Source organism: Pseudonaja textilis, chromosome 1 (genome assembly GCF_049901715.1).
Source record: "Pseudonaja textilis isolate UNSWEBS1 chromosome 1, rPseTex1.2, whole genome shotgun sequence".
In the NCBI taxonomy this organism is placed as follows: Eukaryota; Metazoa; Chordata; class Lepidosauria; order Squamata; family Elapidae; genus Pseudonaja; species Pseudonaja textilis.
Window position 1 is genome coordinate 7,202,407 of NC_141990.1, and position 26,494 is coordinate 7,228,900.

The 26,494-nt window shown below is 43.2% G+C and overlaps 2 protein-coding genes across 4 annotated transcripts in view; both read right to left on the minus strand.

Annotated features, from left to right (window-relative positions):
• Positions 1-7,950, minus strand: part of CLTC (clathrin heavy chain) — a 97,680-nt gene extending 89,730 nt beyond the window's left edge. For both annotated transcript variants that reach the window (XM_087925193.1, XM_087925185.1), the window contains exon 1: positions 7,616-7,950. In XM_087925193.1, coding sequence (XP_087781319.1) covers positions 7,616-7,657 — 42 coding nt within the window. In that variant the 5' untranslated portion in view covers positions 7,658-7,950. The remainder of the gene's footprint in view (positions 1-7,615) is intronic.
• An 8,429-nt stretch (positions 7,951-16,379) lies between these two features.
• Positions 16,380-26,494, minus strand: part of DHX40 (DEAH-box helicase 40) — a 35,964-nt gene continuing 25,849 nt past the window's right edge. For both annotated transcript variants that reach the window (XM_087925210.1, XM_087925213.1), the window contains 8 exons: positions 26,376-26,456; positions 25,806-25,963; positions 22,119-22,233; positions 20,475-20,583; positions 19,530-19,624; positions 19,233-19,302; positions 18,525-18,753; positions 16,380-16,696 (listed from right to left, as the gene is read on the minus strand). In XM_087925210.1, coding sequence (XP_087781336.1) covers positions 16,557-16,696; positions 18,525-18,753; positions 19,233-19,302; positions 19,530-19,624; positions 20,475-20,583; positions 22,119-22,233; positions 25,806-25,963; positions 26,376-26,456 — 997 coding nt within the window. In that variant the 3' untranslated portion in view covers positions 16,380-16,556. The remainder of the gene's footprint in view (positions 16,697-18,524; positions 18,754-19,232; positions 19,303-19,529; positions 19,625-20,474; positions 20,584-22,118; positions 22,234-25,805; positions 25,964-26,375; positions 26,457-26,494) is intronic.

Here is a 26,494-nt window from a genome sequence, read left to right on the forward strand (position 1 = left end):
AACCTCCAGTGAGGGAGCGCCCACAATTTCTGATGGCAAGCTGTTCCACTGGTCTACTATCCTGACTGCTTCTCTTTGGTTAGTTTCCAACCATTGTTTCTTGTCCTGCCCCAGATCTGGTGTTTTGTAGAGTAATTTGACCCTCCCCCCTTTTTGTGGCAGTCCCTCAAACACTGGAATACTGCTATCATGCCGCTCGTAATTCTTCTTTTCTTTAAACTAGCCAGACTCAAAACCTGCAATCATTCTTCGTATGTTTTAGTCTCCAGGCCTTTGATCATCTTAGTTGCTCTACTCTGAACTATTTCCAAAGTCTCAACACCTTTTTTGTAATATGGTGACCAAAATTGGTTGCTGTATTCCAGGTGTGGCCTTGCTAGGACTTTATAAAGTAATACCAATACTTCATATGATCTTGATTCTATGCCCCTGTTTATACAACCCAGGATGGTATTAGCTTTGCCGTCTGCACACTGCTGGCTCCTATTCAAGTGATCATCCACTGGGACTCCAAGATCTCTCTTTACAGTTACTGTTTTTTAGCCACAGCACTCATCCTGGCCTTGCCAACTCAGAGTAACCCTCCTGACTTCAATGGGACTTACATATTTATTTCATAAACTTACATGCTGTTCATCTCACACGGCAATGAGACTCTGGGCGACGTATAAATTTAACAAATAAACACACATTACGTTGTACAGAATCACAGCTGCAGATGGTATGTGATGCTGCCTAATTGCCAACCCAGAACAAAGTTTCCTTCCCAGTTGCAATCATGCCAAACATTAAGCAAAACAAAAATCCCTTAACTATAATCTGAATATTTGAATAAAAACATCCAAATATTGTTCGTAATATTTAAAACAAAGTTGCTTGGCAGAATTATCAAATCATACGAGGATTTGACAAGTGCCAAGATTAATGTCAAATGCAATTAACAGACTGCTGAAAAGATTCACACCAAGCATGTGCTGAACCTATAATGAATGCCAAGTGTTCCTCAAACACAAATTCAGATTTTGGTTTCAACCTTTACAATAGTCTCCGAGCCTGAAATTCTGCCTTGCTGGTTTAGGAAGCTATCAGGACATTGTGATGGGGGTGTCAGAAGTCAACGAGATGTCAGGAATGGTGCCAGGATTGAACTTCTACCCTTCTGTATGGGCAGATTTTCTGTACAGGCAGATTATGTCCTTTGGCACATATATCCATGCTTTGAACTCTTATGAAAACATCTTCATCTTAATACTTTTTTTCAGGCCAGAAGGAAAGGGCCTTCTCTGTCAGTTCCAGTCTACTGTATAAACTGCACTCTCTCTGCCTCTGCATAAAGCTTCTGAGCTCCATGCGAGAAATGTTTTAGGGTTTATAGGCTGTAAGTTGTCATTTTCAATTAGGTTTTCATTCCACTGTCTTCATAGAACATAGAATTATAGGGCTGGAAGGCAGCTGCTATCTATGAACAGCTTCATGGATGCTTGTATCGGAGGATATTAATATAACAATTGCATCAGTAATTTAACTAAATGACGACAGGCTCATCTTAAAAGATGTACATCATCTATTCACCAGGTAAAAGTAAGATCAGATAATTTTTACTTAGGGAGCAAAAATAAAAATGGACTTGCTCTTTAGGACACTAGAAAGCTAACTGGAAAAACAGGGCAATGGAAAGTTTTCCAGAATACACACATTAACCATTAATGACAACCACTCTTATCAGCCAGTCTACTTTTATTAACAGGTTTATAGGAAGCCTCACAACTTGATACAATTTCACCAATTCAGCAAATGCTAAACCACCACAGGGACTCTTTTGGGTAGTGAATTTATTTTTAATTACAGGTAGTGCTTGACTTACGAACTCAATAGAACCCCAAATTTCTGTTGCTAAGCGAGACAATTGTTAAGTGTGTTTTTCCACATTTTACAACCTTTCTTACATTGGTTGTTAAGTGAATTATTGCAGTTAAGTTAGTAACATGGTTAAGTGAATCTGGCTTTCCCATTGGCTTTGTCAGGAGATCGCAAAAGGGGACCATGTGACCCAGGGACACAACGATCGTCATAAAAATGAAACACGTGCCAGGCCCCTGCAGTTTGATCACGTGACTATGGGGATGCTGCAATAGTCTTAAGTATCAAGAACGATCATAAGTCACCTTTTTCAGTGCTATTGTAACTTCAAACAGTCACAAAACGAACTGTTGTTGAGCACTACCTGTTTTAACAAATTTATGTAGCTGCCAAACCCAGAGATACGTGACTCTGGATGGCATACAACAGAGCTAAAACCAGTTTATTTTTTTTATTTTTTTTTTTACAATAGAATGGCTTTGACCTGTAAATTGTGGTACCTGTCCTGATATCTTTCATGTGTTCTGAGATTTAATGGCCAACACATTGGGAGAGTATTTACCTACGCTCCTATTAGGTATGTTAACAACCATCCATGTCTCAAACAATTCCTTCATTTTATCTGTTCAGTGTCATAAAAAATGTTGAGCTTAAAAGGCTACTTTCCCACAGAGAAATCACAAAGAATTCCTCAGGTTTTACTTCTTCTCTATCCATTACATTTTTGACTTGCTTTTCCTATATCCCCCTTTTTTCCCCCTTTGAATGTCAATACCTAAATTTATTTATATTTCCAATTTCTAAACTGCATATCTCCCTTAGAGAAGTATTACCTCTCACAACACCCAACAGTTAATTTTTCTCCACACAGTTCATGTAGAGCAGTGTTTTTCAAGAGACCACTTTAAGATGTGTGGACTTCATGGGAGTTGAAGTCCACACATCTTAGAGTGGCCAAGGTTGAAAACTACTGATGCAACCCTTCCACAGCTCTCCTCTGGGATATGTGGACTACCCAGACTAATCCCTGAGAAACCCCAGATTGTCCTAAATGGCAATTCCCACACCTTCCCACTGGCCATATCGGCAATAACTAAAGAAACCAAAAGCTGCAAAGACCTGAACAAGAGGATACTGGTCCATGATTCTGTGACGTTAGAGCTACTATTTCAGGAAATGCCCATCACATTATCCCTGGATTTTGCAGCTCAAGAGAAAGAAATTATCTCCCCTCCATGCACACGAGATACATGGTTGGCTCCAACCTGCAGACTTTTGGTTAAGACTTGCCTCTTCCTCTTGGATCTGAGTTTGAATGAGTCAAGTTCCTAACTGGAGAGGCCCCATATTCATTACTTTTGATCATCTTTTAATTGTTGTGGTTTGCTTTAAGCGGTGTCATGGTTTTGCATGACCCAAAGTCACATTGATAAAGGCTTGAAATAAATGACAATAAGCTTGCATAGAAGTGTCAATTTTGTTGCAATGGAGGTGGTAATTTTTGTTTGGGAACATTACTTGGGAACCCTGTGTTACTGGAAAGTACAAGATATGTGTTCATACATGTACACCAAAGTCACTTTGTGTGCAACAACTTTCCCATAACATAAATAGGAGTTTAAGGCTTAAGTGTCTCAGAACTGTTTATATACTCCTTTGATTTGTCTCTTCTGCTGGGGAAAAGAAACACAGCCATATTTGTAAATCTGGTGTTTAATACTAAATGTAATTAGGTTTTCAAGCAAATTAGCAGCTCCAGAAAGATTCACACCAAGTAACCTTTTTAAGTACTGAAATTATGAATGCAGTGTTTTATCTTATTTTAGAGGAATTCAATCACAAGTTTTTTTAAAAAGTGTGATAATACAGTATGAGCAGCACTGCTTCTCATCAACATTTCCTACGCATACATTTTGCTTTATCATTCTATGCAGACTTCTTGGCAACAACTTTGGCAGAAATCACACAGGAATTTTCCAGAAATGAATACTGTATACTCTTTTCCAAAATAAAACCAAAAAAGCCCCCTGCTCTGGATAGTAAAGTGTGCTTTACAGCTCATCAAGTAAAATCCATTTAAGTAGGAAATAAAGGGTTTTGGTTAGAAAAATATCATTTATAGATTTTTTTTCAAACCAAAATGTTTTTAAAAGACTAGGTCATCTGGAGATTTCAAAGGTCCAGATAGTCTCTGAGCCACCCAGAATTATGTGAGATAGGCAGCTATATAAATTGAAGAGAGATGCGGCTGAGTTTTAACTCCCATTAGCAGTGTTTTTCAAATCTCAACCTTGGCGCTTGAACATGTGTTGACTTCAACTCTCAGAATTGCTGGCTGAGGAATTCTGGGATTTGAAGTCTACACATCTTCAAGCTGCCAAGGTTGAGAAACACTCCCATATAACACCTATAAGACAGGTGGTATCAAATCTGAGGAGATTTTGTTTTCTCTACATGAAGGATATGTCTTTAGAAAATGAGTAAGAGTGAACAGCAAAGGAAGAATTTTTCCTGCCCAACAAAAATAAAGAGGGTATTTTGGAGTCGTGTTTTTTAAACCCCCTGAAACAAGACAGAATGCCAAGTTTGTGTGGAGACAAAGAAACACACAAAGAGCATATTCTTGTTAAGGACACCCACAGTATGTTCTATATACAGAACTGCTATCCTGAAACTCAAATGGTTTTATTAAAACCCTTATCACGGCAATAAAAGCAAACATTCCAGAAAGTAAACGTGATTGTATTCTAAGGAAGTGCCTAAACTCCAAGACCAGCTGATAAAATCTAGGCAGCCAGGAAACCTACATCCACAGTTCTTTTGTGGCACAACATGCTAGAAGCAGCATTATTTTTAAAAAAAAAGTTTACCCCCAAGTAGAGAACTACTCTAAGTATAGAGTCAATTCTGCAATTCACAGGCCAAAAAAAAAAAAAAGCAAGCTGTGTAGAACAAGCCAATAGCCATTTGCCTGTTTGGGAAAGGGTCTGTAACTTGTCCACACATCTTAAAATTGCCAAGGTTGAAAAACACGGTGATAGACTGTCCTGGCTTAGCATAAACATAAAATAAATAAACAGGCACCCCTCAAAGCCGGCAAAAGAGGAAAACTTAACCAGGACGGAATTTGTTTATTGTTGAAAGACAAGGCGGCTTGCAGGAAAATCTAGAAACCCTTTTCTCTGCTCTCTTCTGCTTTGAATCGATTCCCAGCAGGCAGCTTTGGAGGAAGAGCTGCATCCCGCCCACGCAGCAAGGATTAGATATTCAGGATTCGCTTGAAGTTGCAACAATACGGATGGCAGTACAGGAGGAGGTGCTTACACCCTTGTCCTTAAACACATGCACAGTTAAACAAGGTTTGGATCTTCCTGCAGACACCTTCCTAAACAAAGTAGACCGTGAGTACTCTGAAGTCGGTCTTAAAGGTGGAAGGAAAACATCAAAGGGCACTATGGAAGGTTAAACCTACATCTCTTTCAGGAGTTAAGTCAACAACGGCTCCCAAAAACAAACTGTCCTTGGCAACATACATTGGGAAATTTGCAGAAGCAGGCAAGTTTTCCTCTAACTACTGTACTATAGGTTGCTCCAGCAGTTAGGAATCCATGTCTAGGACAACTAGGGTGGTTTTTTCCCCTCCTACAGTACTTTGGAAACTCTTGGAATTATTTCTGGGACATATGGAGACCATAAGTGCATGTTTCCATCATTAGATTTCTTGGACTGCATTCATAAAGGCAAGCAATATTAACGAGTCTTCAAAACTTCACTCACAAAGAATTGTCGATGTATTCCCCCTTACACTTAAAATCCTAAACTAACTGCTATCAATTGCATTTCTACAGCCCAAATGCTGCAAGGGATTAAGCATCCCTTCCCCACCCCCCTCAACTTAAATCTCAAAATGAACAGATGCCACAACATCTGAGTTTTTTAAACTCTCATTACAATACACCATCAACTTCTTAAGTTTGAGCTACTGCTGCTACCCACTTTTTGAACTCCAAAGATGATTACAATTTTCAACCTGCTCCTATTTTCATATTAATGCTCTCTCCCTCTCCCAAACTCACCCATCCGATCCTTCATTGCTAATTCCACTATTATTCCTCCTCCGATTCAGTCTTAATGAACTGCATTAACAGGTGAAAAATCTGTTATATACTGAAAACATAAACAGAGATGCCCAATAACTAAAAATAAACCTCCTTGTTGGATCATCCATGTTTATCTGATTCCTAATTACCATTCTTAGCTAACCTGTTATACAAGCCGATCTACCTTTGTCTCCCATCCAGTGGCAACTCACACCTTTCCTCCTCAGCTTTGCACTCCTAATTCTGCCAGTTCAACTCAGTCCCCCATTCACAAATAGTTTCATTAATTTCCTCCCTCAAGATCCGGCATCAAGCCGGGTTGTACAGATAATGCCTGCCTCCACAAGTCGCCTGCAGAACTACCCTTGACTCTCCTTTGCCAAGGAGAAATACGGAAGTCAACTCCCTAGCCACTTTTGTCTTAGATTTCTGCTAAACTACTCACACCCATCCACCTTCATGCCAACCTTTCTGAATTACTTCCCTGAGTTTCAGCCACCACACCTGCTCCAATTTGCACCCAGGATATCACACACACACATTTGAATTTAACATCTTTCCTTTTCATCTTAGCTCCTTTCAAACACTTCCTCTTCCCACACTTGCTTCGGCCAATTTTCTCTGGCCACTTTAACCCAGAATAAATACCCTCCTCTTTTCCCATTGGAACTCTCCCCATGCCAACTCACATGGAAAACCAAAACTTGGAGAAGGAAACCAGGAACCTGCCTACCTTCGCTTACCATCCTGTACACCTGTTGAAAATCAAGACCAGGTGAAAGAGGAAGCCGGCATAGGCAAGATTAAATGGAGATACCAGGAAATCAAGCCAGGTTCATTCAAGTATGTGCATGAACACCCAGAGTGCCCAAACAGGCTTCTCCAAGCCCAGAAAACCATTTTAGTTCTCCCATCTTAAAACAAACCAACATTTAAACCCTCACACTTTCAACCTCCCCCATTTTTTTGGCTTCTTTTGCCACAGCAGAGCCAGGATCCAAAATGCCATAATACAGGCAAGCGACATGTACACATTTCTAATCCTCCTATCCCAACTCCTCAGGAGGAAAAAAGGCGAGGGGGAAGGAGCCTGCAAATGGAGTAATTGAAGCCTAATTTGATTTAATTAGGGAAGAAAGACACAGGTATCCAAGGTGGTCACAATTCAAAGTGGTCAATTCAAACCCTGGTTCATCCAAGGTGGTCATTCAACACCCCCCCACACACCCCAATTCCCTATTTACAATGCCAACTGCCTATGATAATTCTATTTTGCTCAATAAATCAACCCGCTTCTCGGGCCGCCCTTCCAACCCCCGTCAGGCACCCCGAGAAGGGCGTTTATTCATTCACTAAGCAAAATATAGGTATCCATGCGTGGCCAGTTGCCACTATAAATAGGGAATTGGAGTGTGGTGGGCTTGACTGACCAGGGGTTTGAATGACCACCTTGCCGACCCCCAACTGTCAAACCAGCAGGGGGAAGAAGGGAGAAAAAAAAGCAGCCTCTGGAGACCAGGGCCTCGAAAGAGGCTTCACACGTTCCCCCCGACACGTGTTCTCGGGTCTCGCACCCCCCCAGTCGCCAACCTCCACCCCCGTCGCCGAGGGCCAGGCCGACAGAGCCCCCCCCGTGGGGTGGAGGCCCGCCTCACCTGGAGATGCTCCTGGAAGCGGATGGGTAAGATTTGTGCCATGGCGGCGGAAGCGTTGTTGGGGTTTGGGGGCTCCAGCCCGACGCCGGGGATGGGGCGCTGGCCTTTCCTCAGGAACGCAGAGACGGCGAAGCGGAGGGCGGAGGAGCCGGCGAGGGCAGCTCGTAATGGCGGGGCAGGCCGAAAGAGAGAGAGAGAGAGAGAGAGAGAAACGCCGAGGAGGAGGAGAAGCAGCAGCAGCAGGAGTCCTCTCTGCTCGCGCGAGCGGAAGGACACCGACGGGCCTCCTCAGAGAAGGGAGCGCAGCGGCCGCGCCTCCGCCTTATCCTCGCTCTGCCTGCGCCTTCACCTGCCGCGGATTAGCCGAACGGCGGAAGGATCGCGCCGAGGAGGAAGAGAAGGAGTTGCAGCCCTCCTTTAAGGAATCAATGGATTCGGCGGAAGGATACAGAAAGCCGGAAGGGACTTCTTCTTTTTTTTCACCCACCCACCCCTTCCTTTCGGCCGGCCCGCGTCTGCGTCGTGGTTCGTTGTCCAACCCGAAGCCCCGCCCCCCCCCCCACGAAACGCTGGGTCTCCCTCCGTCCCCCTTTTTTTTTTTTGCCACATCATGCGACATGGGCGGGGGGGGGGACGTCAGTTCCGTTCCGAGAGGAGCCCCGCCCATCTGGGGAGTCACATGATCGGAGGTTAGAATTGGGGGGGAAGATCCGCAAGGTGGACGTTCTAGGGCGGAGGAAATATAGCGCCTTGTTCGTTTTCCCGGTGGAATGCGAAAGGAGCGAACTCCGCCGACGGCGCTGCTTGTAATAGAGCCGGGGAAGGTGGGGGGCGGGGGTTAAAGCGGGAGTTGGGGGTTCGAATCGCGCTTTCGCCTCAGGTCAGGGTGACCTTGAATCGGTGACCTTAGAAAAAATGAAAGTAGGATGAAAAGCTATATATATATATAATATAAACATAATACAGGGGCATTCTAACTATCATATTATTTAATAAGTGTGATGGTGTTGCTTTGGGGACATTCATCCGAATTAAGCAAAGCATGGTGGTTCAACTGCACATGTTGGCTTGATTCAAACCAGTGTTCCTTAGAGGTGAGGGAAACACAACAGGTGGCCCTCGACTTAAAACCACAATTGAGCCTATAACATTTTCTGCAAACATGTTGTGCTGTGACAATAAAGCTAATAATAATGCAGCTTAAGCAAGACTTCTGCCCCACTTTATGACCTTTCTTGCCACAGTTGTTAAATGAATCACTGCAGTTAAGTTAATTGCTTGGTTAAGTGAATCCAGCTTAACCATTAACTTCTCTGTCAGAAGGTCGCAAAAGGGATCACATGACTCTGGAACACTGTGTTGGAAGAATCACAATCAGAAGGCTGTGAGTTCGATCCTAGGTAGAGGCTAGACTCTCGTGCTTCAGCAGGGGGTTGGACTAGATGACCTCCAAGGTCTCTTCCAACTCTGTTATTCTATTCTATTCTCTATTCTAATTATCCTTCTGGGATCAGTTCCAAGTGGGGAAAAAGACACTGGAAACATGGAGGCTGTTTGGAAAGATGGTTTAATGGTGGCTTGGAGCTCCAAAGAAGGAAGGGATGATGACATGGTTCAGGGTGAAGGAAGAGATCAAGAAGAAGCAGGAGGGCTGAGAGTGCCTGGGTTTTATACCCTCCGTTGGGATTTGAATTTGAACGTGTATTCTGATTGGTTGTCAGACTCCCATGGAGCCATGCAGGGGCAACTCTGTAGGCTTGGTTGAGCCTTGCTGGATGATGATGATGTAATGAAAGGGCTTTGGGCAATTCCTATTATGGGTTTACCTGGAGTAGATCTTTGTTATGTAAAATATTCTGTTCCAGGCCTTAATGGCCCACCCATTAACAAAGGTGGGGGTGAGCTTCTGCTTCTGAGGTGAATTTCTGTTTCTGAGTTTCTACTTCTCTATTTAGAGGAAATATTCTGCCTTTTTAGTATTTCCTAGGATATTTCATTTTTCTAGGAGAGGGGTGGGTTTTTAACTTCCAACAACTACAGCCGTCGTAAATATGAACCAGTTGCCAACTGTCTGAATTTTGATCACATGACCCTGGGGATGTTACAAAGGCCATAACTCTGAAAAACGGTCCTAAGTCACATTTCTCAGTGCCTTCATAACTTCGAATGGTCACTAAATGAACTTGTCAGTCAAGGACTACCTGAACTGCAGGTAGACCTTGACTTACCACCATTCGTTTTGTGACGTTCAAAGTTACGACACTAAAAAATGGGATTGATGGCTGGTTCTCACACTTATGAGGGTTGCAGCATCCAAAATTTGGACACTTGGCAACTGGCATGTGTATTTAGGACAATGGTAGCATCCTTGGTCAAGGGATTGTCATTTGTGACCCTCCCAGACAGCTGTTGACAAGCAAAGTCAATGGAGGAAGCCAGATTCGCTTAAATGATCACAATTCACTTAACATCGGCAGGGATTTGCCTAATAAGCAAAAGCAGGTCGTAAAACCATGCGTGACTCACTTAAAGACTGCCTTGCTTGGCCGCAGAAATTCTGGTCCCAATTGCACTCATAAAGTTGTTAACCTTATTTTGTGAAGCTTCATCTCCGGTAACAATTGAATTGTTAACTACTAGGGCATACAAAACCTTTGCCAGACCAATTCTTGAATACAGCTCGTCCGCCTGGAAGCTGCACCGTATATTGGACACTTAACACGATTGAGCAGGTTCAGTGCAGAGGTGGGTATTCAGCATTTTGAGTAGTTCAGAGAACTGGCAAATACCACCTCTGACCACCCCTGTCCCCCTCTATGTTCTGCCTCCCGAGTCCCAGCTGATCGGCTGGGTCTCCTTTTGTTGCCCTGCACAGGACAACGAAGCTGGAAAGCAGGTTAGTGGGGTGGGGAGGGAATGGGGATTTTGCAGTAAACTTCCCCTGCCACCCCCACCAAGCCACCCTCACCAGAAGAACCAGTAGTAAAAAAAATTTGAACCCTACCACTGGTTCTTGGGAAGAGTTCTCTACTCCTCCATCCACAATAGAATTCCCTATGGCTCCAGGCTTGAAATTTTGGGCCTGGACAATCTGGAACTGCGGTCCAATCTAAGCATAGTACACAAAATTGTCTGCCTTCTTCACCTTCAACTGCAATAACACACAGGCAAACAATTGATTACAAACTCAAGGTAAACCACTTCAAACTCGATTGCAGAAAATACGATTTCATCAACAGAGTGGTCAACACCTGAAATGCTCTACCCCAGTGGTCCCCAACCACCGGGCCTCGGATCGGTACCGGTCCGTGGATCATTTTGTACCGGGCCGCCAGTTTGCTTGGGCGCCGCCATCTTGTTTTGATGGCGCTTGAGAAAGTGTTTCCAGGTGAGCTTGTCAGTCGTGTGTTGTTGGAAAGCGGTGTTTGGGTGCTGAAGGAATCCTCGCGCCTTAGTTTCATCGAAGGTGGGGCGGCTTCGAACGAAGAGCTGTCCCGATGGTGGTGGAGTCTCACGTTACTCAGGAGGAGATTAAGAAAGAGCCCGAAAAGCACAAAAACGGTACAAAGGAGAAGTTGAAGGTGGCAGGTAGAAGCGGGGGATGGCTGGCTGGCCGGTCGCTCGGCTCGCCTTGCCTTGGTCGTGCGTGCTGATGCCGGTACCAGTCCGTGGATCATTTTGTGATGCCGGTACCGGGCCGTGGGACAAAAAAGGTTGGGGGCCACTGCTCTACCCGACTCCGTTGTTACAGCCTCAACCCCTCGCAGCTTCAACCACAAACTGTCTACGTGGACTTCACCCCATTCTTAAAAGGTCCTTAAACGGGGCATGCATAAGCGCACCAACCTGCCCACTGGCTCTGTCTTACTGTCCCCATTTACCTGCATTTACTTCCTTTGATCATGTTTATGTTCATACTTGTTATCTTGCGTATGTTTGATAAACGAACAAATAAAGTCAAGGGCTACACGATTATTCCCGCATTCCCAAGTAGAATTTGGCAGGTTGCACTTTTCTACCTCCCTGGGCTGAAGGATGATTGTGCAATATTAATAAATAGCACGATCGATACATAAAGCACTTTACCACATCACAAAACAGAAACATCCAGGCCTGGTCTTTGTAGAAGCCGCAGTCTAAATTTAGATGTTGGGACAGAAAAGAAACTTAAAATTCACAATAGAACAAAGCAACTATATGTGAAAATTCCCTTCTCGCCCCTATAGCAATAGCACCTACGTAGACCGGTGGTCCTTGACTTGCGACTGCAATTGAGCCCAAAATTTATGTTGCCAAGTGAGAAATCCGTGAAGTGAGTTTTGCTCCATTTTGCGACGCCTCTGGTTGCCTTGGTTCAGTGAATCACTGCACTTGTTAAATTAATAATATGGTTGTGAATTTGGCTTCCCCATTGACTTGGCTCATCAGAAAGATTCGGATTTTGATCACGTGACCACGGGGATGCTGCGATGGTCATAAGTGTAAAAAACGGCCATGTCACTTTTTTCAGTGCTGTTGTACATTTGAATGGTCACTAAATGAACTGTTGTAAGTTGAGGACTACCTGAACAGCTTGCCCTCGGAAGTTGTGGGAACGTCATCACTTCAGACTTTTAGAAGAGATTGGACCACCATTTGTCAGAAATGGTGTAGGGTGGGTTAGACTAGATGACCTCCAAGGTCCCTTCCAACTCTGATTCTCTGTTATCTGTATTTTGTTCATCCTCTCCCAACCCTCTATTTTTGTAAGAAACAGTGAACATCCATTCTCACCGGGGACACGCAATTACACTATTTTGGGTGTTTCTTCGCTCATTATGCCTCTTCCTAAAATCACTTTCTCTCATCCCAACGTACGTTGCAGGGTTGTTGTTGGGCAGAATAGGAGGCAGGAGTATTAGATACCGTGTCAACCCTGAAGCGAGCCTGGATGAAGCCATCTTTGAGGCTTCATGGTTGCCACAAGGCAAAGAGGAGAGAACGGGAGCGGGGAAATTAGATAGCTCAGCTTTGCCATCAAAATAAAAAGTTTTCTTATGGGAACCAAGGTCATTCCAACAGGTGGCTGACAAGAGGAGGAATGGAGTAACCAGGCAACCTGCCAGCACCACTATTGGACAATGTAACCAATGACCTGAGGGGGAAGGCGGAACTTCCACTTTTTAATTGGGTGAAATCTGCGGGAACTTTCAGAGTCGTTTTTACTGGTTGTGCCAATATGGTGTTATCCAATAAATTGTTCTTTAAGGAATCTACCTGCCTCAGAGTTCTGCTTTCAATGGGTACATTATTTGGAATGCTGACCTACCGTATGTCCCCAAATTTGACTTGATGGATCGATCGAAAAAGAGTGGAGAGAAAAAAAAATCTAATAATAATAATTTCCTCCACCGTGTCCACAGAGTGGGAAGTCAAAAACTCATGATTGTTATCACAGCACAATAGAAGTCTGTCGTAACTTCCAACAGTCAGTAAGCAACCAGCTATAAGTCAAGGACCAAGTGTACGTACAGGGTTAATACAATCCAGGTAGTCCTCAACTTACGACCACAATTGAGCCCAAAATTTATGCGGCTGATTTGTTAATTTGAGTTTTACCCCATTTTATGACCTCTGTTGCCTCAGCTGTTAAGTGAATCGCCGCAATTGTTAGGCCAGTAACACGGCTGTTAAGTGTATCTGGCTGCCCCATTGACTTTGCCTGTCAGAAGGGCGCAAAAGATGATCACATGACCTTGGGGCACAGCGACGGTCATAAGTATGGGTCAGTTGTCAAACACCCAAATGTAAATCACACGACCATGGAGATGATGCAATGGGCATAAGTGTGAAAAATGATTGTGAGTCCTTTTTTTCAGTGCTGTTGTAACTTTGGTCGCTAAATGAACTGTTGTAAGTTGAGGAATATGTGTAGAAAAAATGGTACTGGTCAGATGGATTTTTTTTTCAGCTTTTTGAAAGTTCTTATTTTTCTTTTCTTTTTTAAACTCAACACTGTCCACTTTCTTCGTTCTTATTCCCTTGCATTGTTGCAGTGACGTTGCAAGTTTTTATTATAGGTCCCAGGTATGTTTTATTTTGCATTTCCCCACCTTTCCTCCTCCCTGTGTAATCCGCTAAGAATTGTTTGGAGATGCATTTGATAGCCAATTCCGCTAAGAATTGGCTTGGAGATGCATTTGATAAATGCAATAAATTAAATATTCCCTCCACAAAAAAAAGAAAATTTGCAGTCACCCAAGACCAAGGCTCATTCTTGGCTAGCATTCTCCAACAGACAGAGACAATATGCTCAAGAATGCCATTTGAGCTATCAGAGATTTATAGCAAGAGTACAAAATTTATTCCCCTATTTTACAAACCGAAGGCAGCCGCTGCAGAATATATTACAGGCACACAATACCCTTCATGAAACTAGAAAACTGTACGTAAACGCTCCTGTTTGAAAATGTAACTTACCCAAATAACCAGGGGGGTGATACGCTAAATTCAAATGGCACCAGCCAGGGAAAATAAATAAATGGCCTTACATGAAAACAAGAAACAAGATCTACAAATAGTTAAATATATTCATTTCTGGATTTCTTCCCCCCTCGTGCCCAATTTGGGGAAGAGAAAGAATCAGGATTTATTTATGCCTTAGTAAGACCACACCTAGAGTACTGCATCCAGTTTTGGTCACCACACTATAAAAAAGATGTTGAGACTCTAGAAAAAGTAGAGAGAAGAGCAACCAGGATGATGAGGGGATTGGAGGTTAAAACATATGAAGAACGGTTACAGGAACTGGGCTTGGCTAGTCTAGGGAAGAGAAGGACCAGGGGAGACAGGATAGCGGTCTTCCAATATTGGAGGGGCTTCCACAGAGAGGAGGAAGGGGTCAAGCTATTTTCCAAAACACCTGAACGCCAGACAAGGACTAATGGATGGAAACTGAACAAGGAGAGATTCAACCTGGAAATAAGCAGAAATTTTCTGACAAAACAATCAACCAGTGGAACAGAAGTTGCCCTCAGAAGTTGTGGGAGCACCATCACTTAAGACTTTCAAGAAGAGACTGGACTCCCCTCTGTCAGAAATGGTGTAGGGTCTCCCACTTGGGCAGGTTAGACTAGATGACCTACAAGACCTACCCTTCCAACTCTGATTATGTATTTTCTGTTATTTCAACAGTGCCTTGGTGTTCGGACATCAAACATTCTCATCAGTTTGCTACTGATTTCAGCAGAATGGCAAACTAGCTTTTTACCTGTATCTTAGTTGCTTAGTTGTGTAATGAATTTTCCTGCTACTGCAATTCATGGAATACCCCAAAGGGAAACCAGGAACAGGGGAAGGTAAACTAATTTGGATTTATACAGCCAGTCCTCTATATGACCGGTTGCTTAATGAACATTTGAAGTTATGACAAAACTCCCTTGGGGGTATATCTGCAATCTGACAGCCGTGCCCTCTGCTATCATGTGGTCATAATTCATGCGCCCGGCAATAAGTCACATTTATGGCTATTTGCAACATTTGGATGTCACACAGCTGCGTTTTACGGACGTTTTCGACCATAAGTTTTGGGCAAAACTGGCTCATAGCAAACCATTGGTTTGCTTAAAGACCACCACAAAAATGGGTCATAAAATCAGTCCTGATTTACAATCGTCGCAGTTATGACCATGATGGATGGGCAGCATTACAGTCATAACCCGAGGACTACCTATAGTTCAGACATGACTTCAGAAACACTGGGTTTTGAGGGGTCCTTGGTACTCTCTGAGCTTACTTGTTTTCTTGTAGATGTTTCATGACCCAACTACATAACATCATTAGTGCTAGAAGGGAGTGGGGTTTGTGGGAAGGAGGAGGAGAAGGAGGAGGAGGAGGAGGAGGAGGAGGAGGAGGAGGAAGAAGAAGAAGAAGAAGAAGAAGAAGAAGAAGAAGAAGAAGAAGAAGAAGAAGAAGAAGAAGAAGAAGAAGAAGAAGAAGAAGAAGAAGAAGAAGAAGAAGAAGAAGAAGAAGAAGAAGAAGAGCAGCAGCAGCAACAACAACAATAGCAACAACAACAACTGTAGGGTCTCTCTGGTGCTCTCTGAGCTTGCTTGTTTTCTTGTAGACATTTCATTACCCAACTAGGTAATGTCATCAATGCTAGTAAGGAGTGACATTCGCTGTCAGTTTATATTCTGATGGCTTTTTGGCAGTTTCTTGATTCAAGATCAGCAGACAGCCTAACCCAAGAATCTCTAAGACTACCCACGCAGACAGACAAGTCACCAGAATATAAACGGACTGCAAACAGCACTCTTTGCTAGCACTGATGATGTTACCTAGTTGGGTCATGAAATGTCTGCAAGAAACAAGCAAGCTCAGAGAGCACCAAGGACCCCTCCTGTCAACCCTGAGCTGCAAATATTCTCCTTTATTGGTACCTTGGAGTTTGGGACCAATGCAATCCAAACATCCTCACCTGCCTCTTAGCGACCAACCTAGAGGGTAAGATATAATACCGATCCCTCAAATGGAAACTGCAACGGACAATGGCCTCAGTAGGAAAGCAGAAATTCTCACAAATTCCCACTAACAGCTTCATTCCTACTGATAGTCATTATATCACCTTCATTTTAACGACCCCCATAATCCCTTGCGGGGTGGAGCCTGGGCAACTGAATGGAGCAAGCAGAGTGTTTTAATGGCCGGATGCCCTTCCTGTCGCCAACGTGGAGTTTTGTTCAGCAGATATATTGTCAGTGTGCCCAATAATAACTGATTGTCATCATAAACCAGATTGTATTTATTCCCCTACTGGGATAAAGTGATTCTTCAGATTTTTGTGGGTCCTAGATCCTCTACTTTTCCTCCCGGTTAGGACCAACCCTGTACACTCTTGTCCCAAATGCAAATGATCCCAATGGGAATCAGATTGATGGCAATGGCTGCAGTGTTGACAGGCCTAGCTGGAGTCCTTAGAAGAATGGCTGGATCCTTGTATTCTTTGCTGCTTCCTCTCCAGGTACCGGGCGCGAGCATCTCTGATCGACTGCTCATCGTTCCGCTTCTCCGTCTTCCTGGCAGGTTCACCTGGTGCCTTTTCTAAGACAAAAGACCAGAGTTCAAAAGGACGAAGGAGCAGAACTCCCTGTTGTGACCCAGCCTTAGCAGAAGCAAGAAACAGGCTCCCTGTCACACACACAAAAAAACCCTCTTTATTTACCTCTTGTGAATTAATGGCATTCAGCCCCCGAAAAGTCCGGGCAATAGTCCTTCAAAGAGTTAACTGCAGTAACAGACCTTATCAGTTACTTGCAATAATTGCAAGACTGGGAGCTCACAGACAAAAGGCTGCCAATTAAGTTCTGGCAAGCAGTCTTTGTGGCATGAAACACAATGAGCAAGATGAATTGCTGTCTCCTACTACAACAACCATGCCCTTTTTCCTTCTATTTGTTCCCCAGCCAGGAAGGGGCCATTCAGCGTCCAAGTGTGCTTTGCTTCCCAAGTTGACTCCTTATCCTCTGTTGTTCAACTCTCCTAACAGCTCTGCGCATACGTGCATCTGGAACAGGCCCCGGCTGTTCTTCCTCCTCACTCATAGCAGCCTCCAAAGGCAGCTGCCTCTCCGGTGGCTGGGAAATGTCAGAATGGCCCTGGCTCTATCTCTGCGTCCAACACAGAGCATCCATCAGAGCCTTCCCCAGACTCCAAAACTGGCTCAAGTTCCTCTCCAACCTCCTCATTGTCCAAATATGCTGCCAACTCCACTGGCAGCTGGCAGGCCACAACGCTCCCATCTACACAACATCCACCATCTCCTCCTGCCAGAGCCGCCATCGTACGCTTACGCTTCACATTCGCTAGCTGTCAGTCTGCCATGTACAGGGGAGGGAGCTGGATGGGAGGGAAGGAAGAAGCCTACCAACCCATTGTAACTTCCAGAGACACCATCTCAAGATCAAAGCTCTGGGAATAGAATGCAACCGCTCACCAACCAACCCGCTATTGAAAAGATGTTCCCAAAACAATTTATTAAAATATAATTGGACCATAAGGGCCCAGGGGAGAAGAGAAACTGGATGGGAATAGTTGTGATGACCTGGGGCGTGGCACAAAAATAACAAAGTCACCAAAGTAGATAAATTCCCTTTAATGCCTCCAACTTGGCCCCCAATGTCCAGTTATCCTCGGCTGGAGATCAAACTCTTCCAAAAACAGTCTACGAAGGGAAGGAATGCAGTCCGAACCCAAAGTAAAGATAATTAGAAATTTTTAAAAAAAACCAACACAAACCACGCTGAAGTCATTAACACGACAGGCCAGGATGATAAATTGCAGACTTCCAAAAGATAACGCAGCACCCACAGTTGGGAGGACGCCAAAACCTAGATAAGCCTCGACAAAGATAATGCACGCTTTGTTTCCACCAATTTCGCCATTTGTCGCAGTTTGTCCTTTTAAACAGTCTTCCCAGCTGCAGCCCATGAAGGGGATCAGGGCCCTTTCCTCCCCCATAAACCCCGTTGCTCCCTTCTCCATTCCTCCCTGCATGCCCTAGGATGAAGAGAAGATGGCCCAGGGTCATCCTCTGAATGCCCAGCCGTACTGTGCCTTTCTCCCATTTCTTCCACAGCCACCGGATCCACACTCCCACTCCCTGTCAGCTGCTCAATCTTCCCCTCAGAATCGGACTCCAACAAGGGCGTGACAATAGTTAACTGGCAAACTTTGGTGCATGAACTTCAGTTCTGGCTTTGCTATACTGCAATCCATTTGGCTTTTGGTTGAAATACACCTTTCACTACAGGTGGAGTCGAGAGTCTCTCTTAACTAAGAGACCAAGTCGGGACAGGCCTGACACCTCCTGTCTCAGCACCTAACCTAGACATGGATGACCTTCTGAACATCCTACCACTTTGAAGCTCACCGTTCTGTCTTTTGAGGTCTTCCTTCCTCCTCCAATTAGCTATTTCCTCCTCGGTCACGTTCTCCCGGGCCATGCTGCTCAGCTCGTAAGCGTCGATCTGGTGAAGCCGAGGAAGCAGATCCTGCACCCAGGCGTAGCGAATTGGACACACCGTCCTTAAGTAAATCTTGGAGGTCACCACAACATCATGGAAGAGGATCCAGTCCAGCTGGTCTTCCTGATCATAGAGCTAAAGATGGTGCAGGGATTTAGGTAGAACACAGAACAATAGGGTTGGAAGGGACCCTGGAGGTTTACTAGCCCAGCCCCGGCCAACATCTGAAAGGGTTTCCTTCTTTTTTTGGACAACCCACTTGGAGGGAACCAGCTTGGGGACCCCGGAACAGGAATGTTCCTAAATAGAATAAAATTGGGGAACAATGGTCCCTTTATGACTTGTGGACTTCAACTCCCAGAACTCCCATGCTGGCTCAGGAATTCTGGGAGTTGAAGTCCACGAGTCCTAAAAGGACCATTGTTCCCCAACTCTGTATTAGAAGAACCGATGACATTGCAATATCTTGTTGCAGAGTGATACCAGTGCTCGACTCTCGGGAAGACTCGGGAAAGTCAGGAATGCAAAGATTCTGCTCAGGAGATTTTTCTCCTCAGATCTTTAGAGTGAAATCTCCGCCACTCGACAATAATTAACCCGAAGAGGCGACTTACAGCAGATGACGGATGAATATAGGCCACGCTGCCATGGCCGTCCATGGTGCGAAAAGATTTCCCCGAAGACCTGGAATTAGAGCCAAAGGAAAATGGGAGGAAGATGAATTTGCTTTGCCCCAATGCCAGGACGTTTCCCCAAATTCCCCAAGGACTCCAGTTGGGGGGAAAATTACAAAAGCTCCTTGCAATTCTCCAGCGAAAATTACGGTCCCAAAGGCTGTGTGCTTTGGTCATCGCTGTGTGCCCTACCCCGACGTCATCCCGCTCCATCCCTCCTCGAATGGAAGGCCTCACCTCCGGGCCACGTTGGCAAAATAACCTGCACAGAGACACCTCCTAAGGATCTCGTTTCGGGAACCGTCAAAGTCCTCCTTTAGGAAGTCTGGCAGCTGGAGAACAAAATCCCAGAGAGAAACATTCTTTTGATTGGAGTTGAAGTTTAAAACTCTTTCGTTTAGGCTTTTTGCTTTATTTTTATTTTTCCTTTTTGATGATAGATAGACAGACAGATATAAGTAAGTAGATAGATAAATAGAGATAGATAGACAGATATAAGTAGACATAGACAGATATTAGATAGATACAGACAGACAGACAGATATAAGTAGACAGACAGACAATATAAGTAGACAGACAGATAGATACGGTAGATAAATAGATATAGATAGAAAGATGTAAGTAGACAGACAGACAGACAGACAGATATAAGTAGACAGGTGGACGGACGGACAGACAAACAGAGACAGATAGATATAAGTAGATAGAGATAGACAGATGTAAGTAGACATAGATATTAAGATAGATATACAGACAAAGACAGATATAAGTAGACAGACAGACAGATATAAGTAGATAGAGATAGACAGATATAAGTAGACATAGACATTAGATAGATATATAGACAGATATAAGTAGGCAGATGGACGGACGGACAGACAGAGACAGACAGATATAAGTAGATAGATAGAGATAGACCGATATAAGTAGACATAGACAGATAGATAGATAGATATACAGACAAGGACAGATATAAGTAGACAGACAGACAGACAGACAGACAGATATAAGTAGATAGATAGAGATAGACAGATTTAAGTAGACATAGATATTAGATAGATATATAGACAGACAGATATAAGTAGACAGATAGACAGACAGATAGAATAGATAGACATGGATGGATGGGGGGGGATGGATGGACGGACGAAGATCAAGATCCAGTGGCAAGCTTTGGTTTACCTGTTTCAGCCTGTTGATGATTTCACGGAGCTGCCTTTCTACACTGAATGCCAGCTTCACAGCTCTCCAGTGGACCCAGTTTTCTTGGCACCAAACCGATGGGGACTCGCTGGAGAAGAGCAACAAGGCAGGAAAAGAAGTAAAATGACACTGCTTCCCACCCAGGAGAAAACGCACAGGTTGCATTTTGCGGGAGCCCTGAGCCGAGAAGGAGCAGCCTGTTTTAGACAAGGCACAGCTGAAGATCTACCAAACCAATATCAACATCTTCAGATGCTCCCTAAGGAAGCCTCAAATTAAATATGAATGTTTTTAAAAGGTTTAAATCTCATGGAGTGGCTTATTCTTATGGCGGCCCATTCTCTTAAGGCATATTTTGATATCCCCATTTTCAAACTCAGGACGTTTCTTGGAAGATTTGGCCCTTTTGTGGGGGAAAAAAAATACGTATTTTAAAATATATTATTATGCCCTCCATTGCAAAATAAAACCCAGAGGTAAATACTTACAAGGAGCTTTATTGGTTTGGTTTATCATCCAGAAAGTAAGAAATTAACATTCAAAATCTTGGATGCCAAATACAAAAATTCCCAGTATTAATTATTTAATGAATTTATTAGAGTGGAATCTATAACAATTGTTTAAATTTCTTTTTCGGGACAAAGATATAATAGTTCATTCCCCACTCCCCCAAAATCTGTGCCTGAAATATCTCAAATATCTATTCATCCCCATATATCCATTCATCTTTATTACTGTTTTGAGACATTCCCATTTTGTCCTCAGCCTCGGGGAATCTCATTCATATATCTGTGTTTTCATTCAGATTTCTGTATTCTCATTCTCAGGTGCCTGAGCTTTCATTGCACTCAAAAATATTAATGACCTGTTGCTTAACAACTTGAACATAGCGCACAGTTGCAGCTGTGACCCAGATTTCCACTTTGGGGAAGCGGGGTCAAATTTTCCACCATCATACATCTCTGTGAAAAATCCTCTACTACCAACTTTCCACCACTTAGTACAGTTTTACAAACTGAATAGCTTTCAGAAGTGAGGACTTCAATTCCCAGAATTCCTCTGCCAGTTGTGCTGGCTGGGGAATTCTGGGAGAGGAAGCCCATCCATCTGGCTGAATAATATGATGGAACTCAACATATCTTAAAACATGCTGGCTGGGGAATTCCAGGAGTAGAAATCCAGCCATCTTAAAGCTGGGGAATTCAGAGTGTGAAAATCCACTGGGCTAGAGAATTCTGGGAAATGAAGTCCAAACACCTTAAAGTTGCCAAATTTGAAAAACACTGATATAATTTTCCCGATAAGCAGAAATATGTTCCCCATCTCTACCTCTGCCCTTTTTTGCTATCAACAGTTTTTTTTAAAACTCTAGAGCAGGGGTGTCCAACCTTGGGAACTTTGAGACCAGTGGACTTCAACTCCCAGAATTCAACTTCCAGCCATGTTGGCTGAGGAATTCTGGGAGTTGAAGTCCACCGGTCTCAAAGTTCCCAAGGTTGGACACCCCTGCTCTTACATATTGACAGGATCTTGCTGCCAAACAGCCTTGGGTGTCTTCCAAGGACTAAATATTCCAAGGCCCAGTTTTGCATTCAGCTTATTCTCTGAAGACTGTCCGACTACCTTGCTTTGCATTGCTCAAAGATATTCAGGAGAGTAGTAAAGTCGTTGCTTCCTCCCATTTGTAGAGAGAGCTGCTGGTGCCGTAGCTCAGCTTCCTTCTGCTTCTCTTCATGCCCTAAGAAATATGGAAATTGGAATCATTTTTTTTTTCTTTTGTCCTTCGAAAAGCAAACTCAACGTTATTTAAGAAACACTGGACTGACTACTAGCTCTTTTTAAATGAACTGTCTACCGAAAGTACCACTTAAGAATTTAGCCACTTGAACAGTAATGGGTGTTATTTATACTGGTGGCTCCCAATCTTTCTTTCTTCCTTCCTTCCTTCCTTCCTTCCTTCCTTCCTTCCTTCCTTCCTTCCTTCCTTCCTTCTCTTGCTTTCTCTTCTCTAGTATTTCTCACTTCTTCCTTCCTTCCTTCCCTTCCTCCCTCTTTCTTTTTCCTTCCTTCCTTCCTTCCTTCCTTCCTCCCTCCCCTCCCTCCCTTCTCCTTGCTTTCTCTTCTCTAGTATTTCTCACTTCTTCCTTCCTTCCTTTCTTTCCCTCCCTCCCTCTTTCTTTTTCCTTCCTTCCTTCCTTCCTTCCTTCCTTCCTTCCTTCCTTCCTCCTCGCTCCTTCCTTCCTTCCTTCCTTCCTTCCTTCCTTCCTTCCTTCCTTCCTTCCCCTTTCTCTTGCTTTCTCTTCTCTAGTATTTCTCCCTTCTTCCTTCTTTTCTTTTCTCCCTCCCTCTTTCTTTTTTTCCTTCCTTCCTTCCTTCCTTCCTTCCTTCCTTCCTTCCTTCCTTCCTTCCATAGGAAGAGTATTGATGCCTTTGAAATTGGGTGTTGGTAAAGACTCCTGAGATGACCATGAATAAACAAGAAAACAAATCGATAGTAATAAACAAACAAATATAAGTAGACAATAACTTATACAATAAGTATAAGTATACAATAAAACAATAACGATATTGCCATTTAAAAATAGAAATTCCTTTCTTGTTTAGTAGACAATCCCCTAGAGTGGATCGGGCTGAATGTTTTTGGTTTTATTTTATTTTTTCTGGAGAAGGTTTAAGAGATAAAACAAAGGCACTAAACCTTGCAGGAGCTTAGCAAACCTATTTAAAAACTGTCTTCACGTTTTCCAGTGAGTCTCCTAACTCCAACATAATCACCCCTTTTTTAAAAACAAGATTCTTTCGCTTTATCAAGCACCATCAAGGTTAGAGGGAAAAATAAAGGACATTCAAAGCACAAAACTTTCCAAGCCACAAATCTGTCTAGTAGTGATTTTTTGCTGCCAAAGACAACTATTCCAGAAAACTTTGCTGTTTGGCATTTTCTACTTCATATCATTTTTGAGGACAACAGAAATATAGCTCAATAGGAACAGAAACATTCTGTGCAGGATAAAGGAAGGCTGTGATCCCCATAGGTGTCCCCAATTAACCCCCCAAACCACTGAAAGTGAAAACAAGAGCAGCAGAGATGCCACTCCAAGAGCGGCTCTATTTTTTCAGTCACTTCTGGCCTCACGTCACTTTCCTGGAGGACTAATAACTGCTGAATCATAAGTTAGACCAGGGTTGTCCAACATTGGCCACTTTAAGACTTATGGACTTCAATTCCCAGAATTCCCCAGCCAGGAATTCTGAGAGTTGAAGTCCACAAGTCTTATAGTTGGCTGGCTGGCTGGGGAATTCTGGGAGTTGAAGACCACAGGTCTTAAAATGGCCAAAGTGGGACGCTCCTGAGCTAAACATTAGTCCACATTCAGACCAAATGCTAGATAGCAATGAAGGCATTAACCTTAATTAGTAACCTACAACAAGCCATGATTGCCCATTGTGGTTAAGGAACTGCTCCGTAGTTACATGACCTGCTTTTAGGTGCAGAAGGTCAAACCACAACACTGAAAAACCTGAAGGATCATCTGGGGACAAATCATCTTGGACAAAATGTATTTATGTGGTCACTAAGAGTTGACAGTGACGTGATGGCCCCTTATCCATCAAAAATCAATCAAACTAAACCACATTGCAGTTGACTTTGTTATGGGAACACAGTCACAACCTAATGTGTAGTTTAGGAAAAGAGGCTCTCAGGAAAATGGTTTCATTCTGGCTTCGCCGGGATTCTGTAATACAAAATGAGCTATGATAAATGATGACAATTGTTTTGCTCAAAGCATCACAGGACCATCATTTATTTTGGCCAGAGAAACCAAAGAGGTCAAAAATTAACAGTTTACTAAGACCTTCATCTTTGGACAATCCAAGTCATCACCATGCATTCTTTTTTAAAAAAATAATTTTATTTATGATTTTTTTCTTTAACATCCATAAGTACTTGGTGAACAGTGTATTATTATCTGAGTCAATTGAGTTGAATTGAATTGAATTGAATTCTTTATTGTCATTGTACGTATATACACCGTATACATACAACATACTTTGCATACAATTCTGATAACGATATTGCCATTTAAACATACATAATTGTAACTTTTCAACTTCTAGCATTTGTGTATACATGGTCATTATAATAGGTTTCAGTATACATAATACTATTTTCCCAATTTCTGTTCTCTACTTCTTTTTTCTACCACTTACTAAAATAACCACTGTGTTAAATAATATTCTGTATCTATCCATCATCTCTTGTCCTTTTTAGAATTTCAACTCTCATAAGCTTTTTTTGGTGAATCTTTCCTGCCTCTCCATCACCATGCATTCTGCGGTGTTCACTCATTTGTGTTAGGAATAACAAGGTTACCTAACGTAGTTTGGGTAAAATAATATATATAAACTATGATAGTAAGTTTAAGTGTGTGTCACTTTAAACTGCAAAGCATGTAATTTTGGGTGCGGTGTGAAACCGCCATAAGAGGGAGCAAGAGAACCTGCTGACATCATTGACGATTCCTGGTTTGAAGGATTGATGGTGTGTTAACTGCGTGTTTCCCTACTGCTGAGTTGCTGAACGTTGGAGGAAGAGAGAAGTGTTGACTTCTTCATATCTCTACTGTGAGGAGATATATTACTGGACTGATATTTGTAAGTTTACTGACCTCTTTTTCGACACTGGAATTTGCAACTGAATAATCCCCCGACGGACTGAATTAGTGAATGATATATGGACTGTTTGACTATGCTATAACTCTTACTGGAATAAACTATTTAACTAGCATAGTGTATCTGTTTTACTGAGTGTAAGCTACAAAAACGTTTATCTCACATATTTTGCCTGCCTGCCTGACCGCCGTGCAGATTCTGCTAGGGTGTATCCCTAACAATTTGCAATTGGAGTCAGCAACTTAAAAACACTTTCTAGAACTCTGCTTTCCTGGGTGCCTGGTTCTAGATCTCCATTTTCCTAGGTTTTGGTCCTAGATCTCTATTTTTCTGGAAGCCTGGCCCTAGATACAATATGTGTTTTCCTGGAAGCTTCAATCTAGATCTCTGCTTTCCCAGGAGCTTCATTCTTGACGTTGCTTTCTGGAAGCTTCAATCTAGACCTTTGCTTTCCTGAGAGCTTCATTCTAGATCTCTGCTTTTTTAGAAATCTGATTTCATGACTACCTCCTCCTACAGAACACATGTGGTTGTGACTAATGAGGCTCCAACCATACCACACCAGGGAAAAAATGTGGGTCTTGACAGGGTAACGACCACCCACTGCGATTATCCCCCAATTCCACTGGCTCTCACCTGGATGAATGAAGACCTTCTCCACAGACAACATGGCCGCAATGGGGAGCAGCAAGTCATCACAGCCTAGAGAGGCAGCCTTGAGGACGGCGCAGGACAAGTTAGGAGGCAGAGGAAGCCAAACCATGAGCTGGCCCAATTTGGTCACATGACCTTGCCTACCATTTGAGGATGAGAGAGAAGATTCGTGAAGGATTATATTCTTCAATTGACTGGCTCACACAAGATGTTCAGCTATCACCTAGGGAAGATTAGCTCACTCAATGAGTGTGACTCATTATCCCGTTAAGCTTATCAATGTAGAAGATGACCTGACTGAGCCCGGGGGAGGGGTCAAACGTGTCATCCATCTTGAGTCCCTTCGAACCCACAAAAGATCTTCCTTGGCTACCTTTCATTCTAATCTCCCACCAATTTGCTTTGACTGTTAGTAGTTCAGATTCTTGCAGACAGCATGAATTTGCAATAAACTTTTTATATTCATTTGAACTGCCTGGATTTCCTTGATGTGGATTTGCCAATCAAAATGTATTTCTTTGAAAGCTCCCCAGTACAAATAATAAAGCTTACCTGTCAATTGCCCCGCATTGATACAGCTGTTTAAGGGCGACTAGAATGTGCTTCTCGTCTGGATGGTCCAAATATGGAAAGCTGTCAAGAACAAAGACGATGACCTTGACGGAGATACA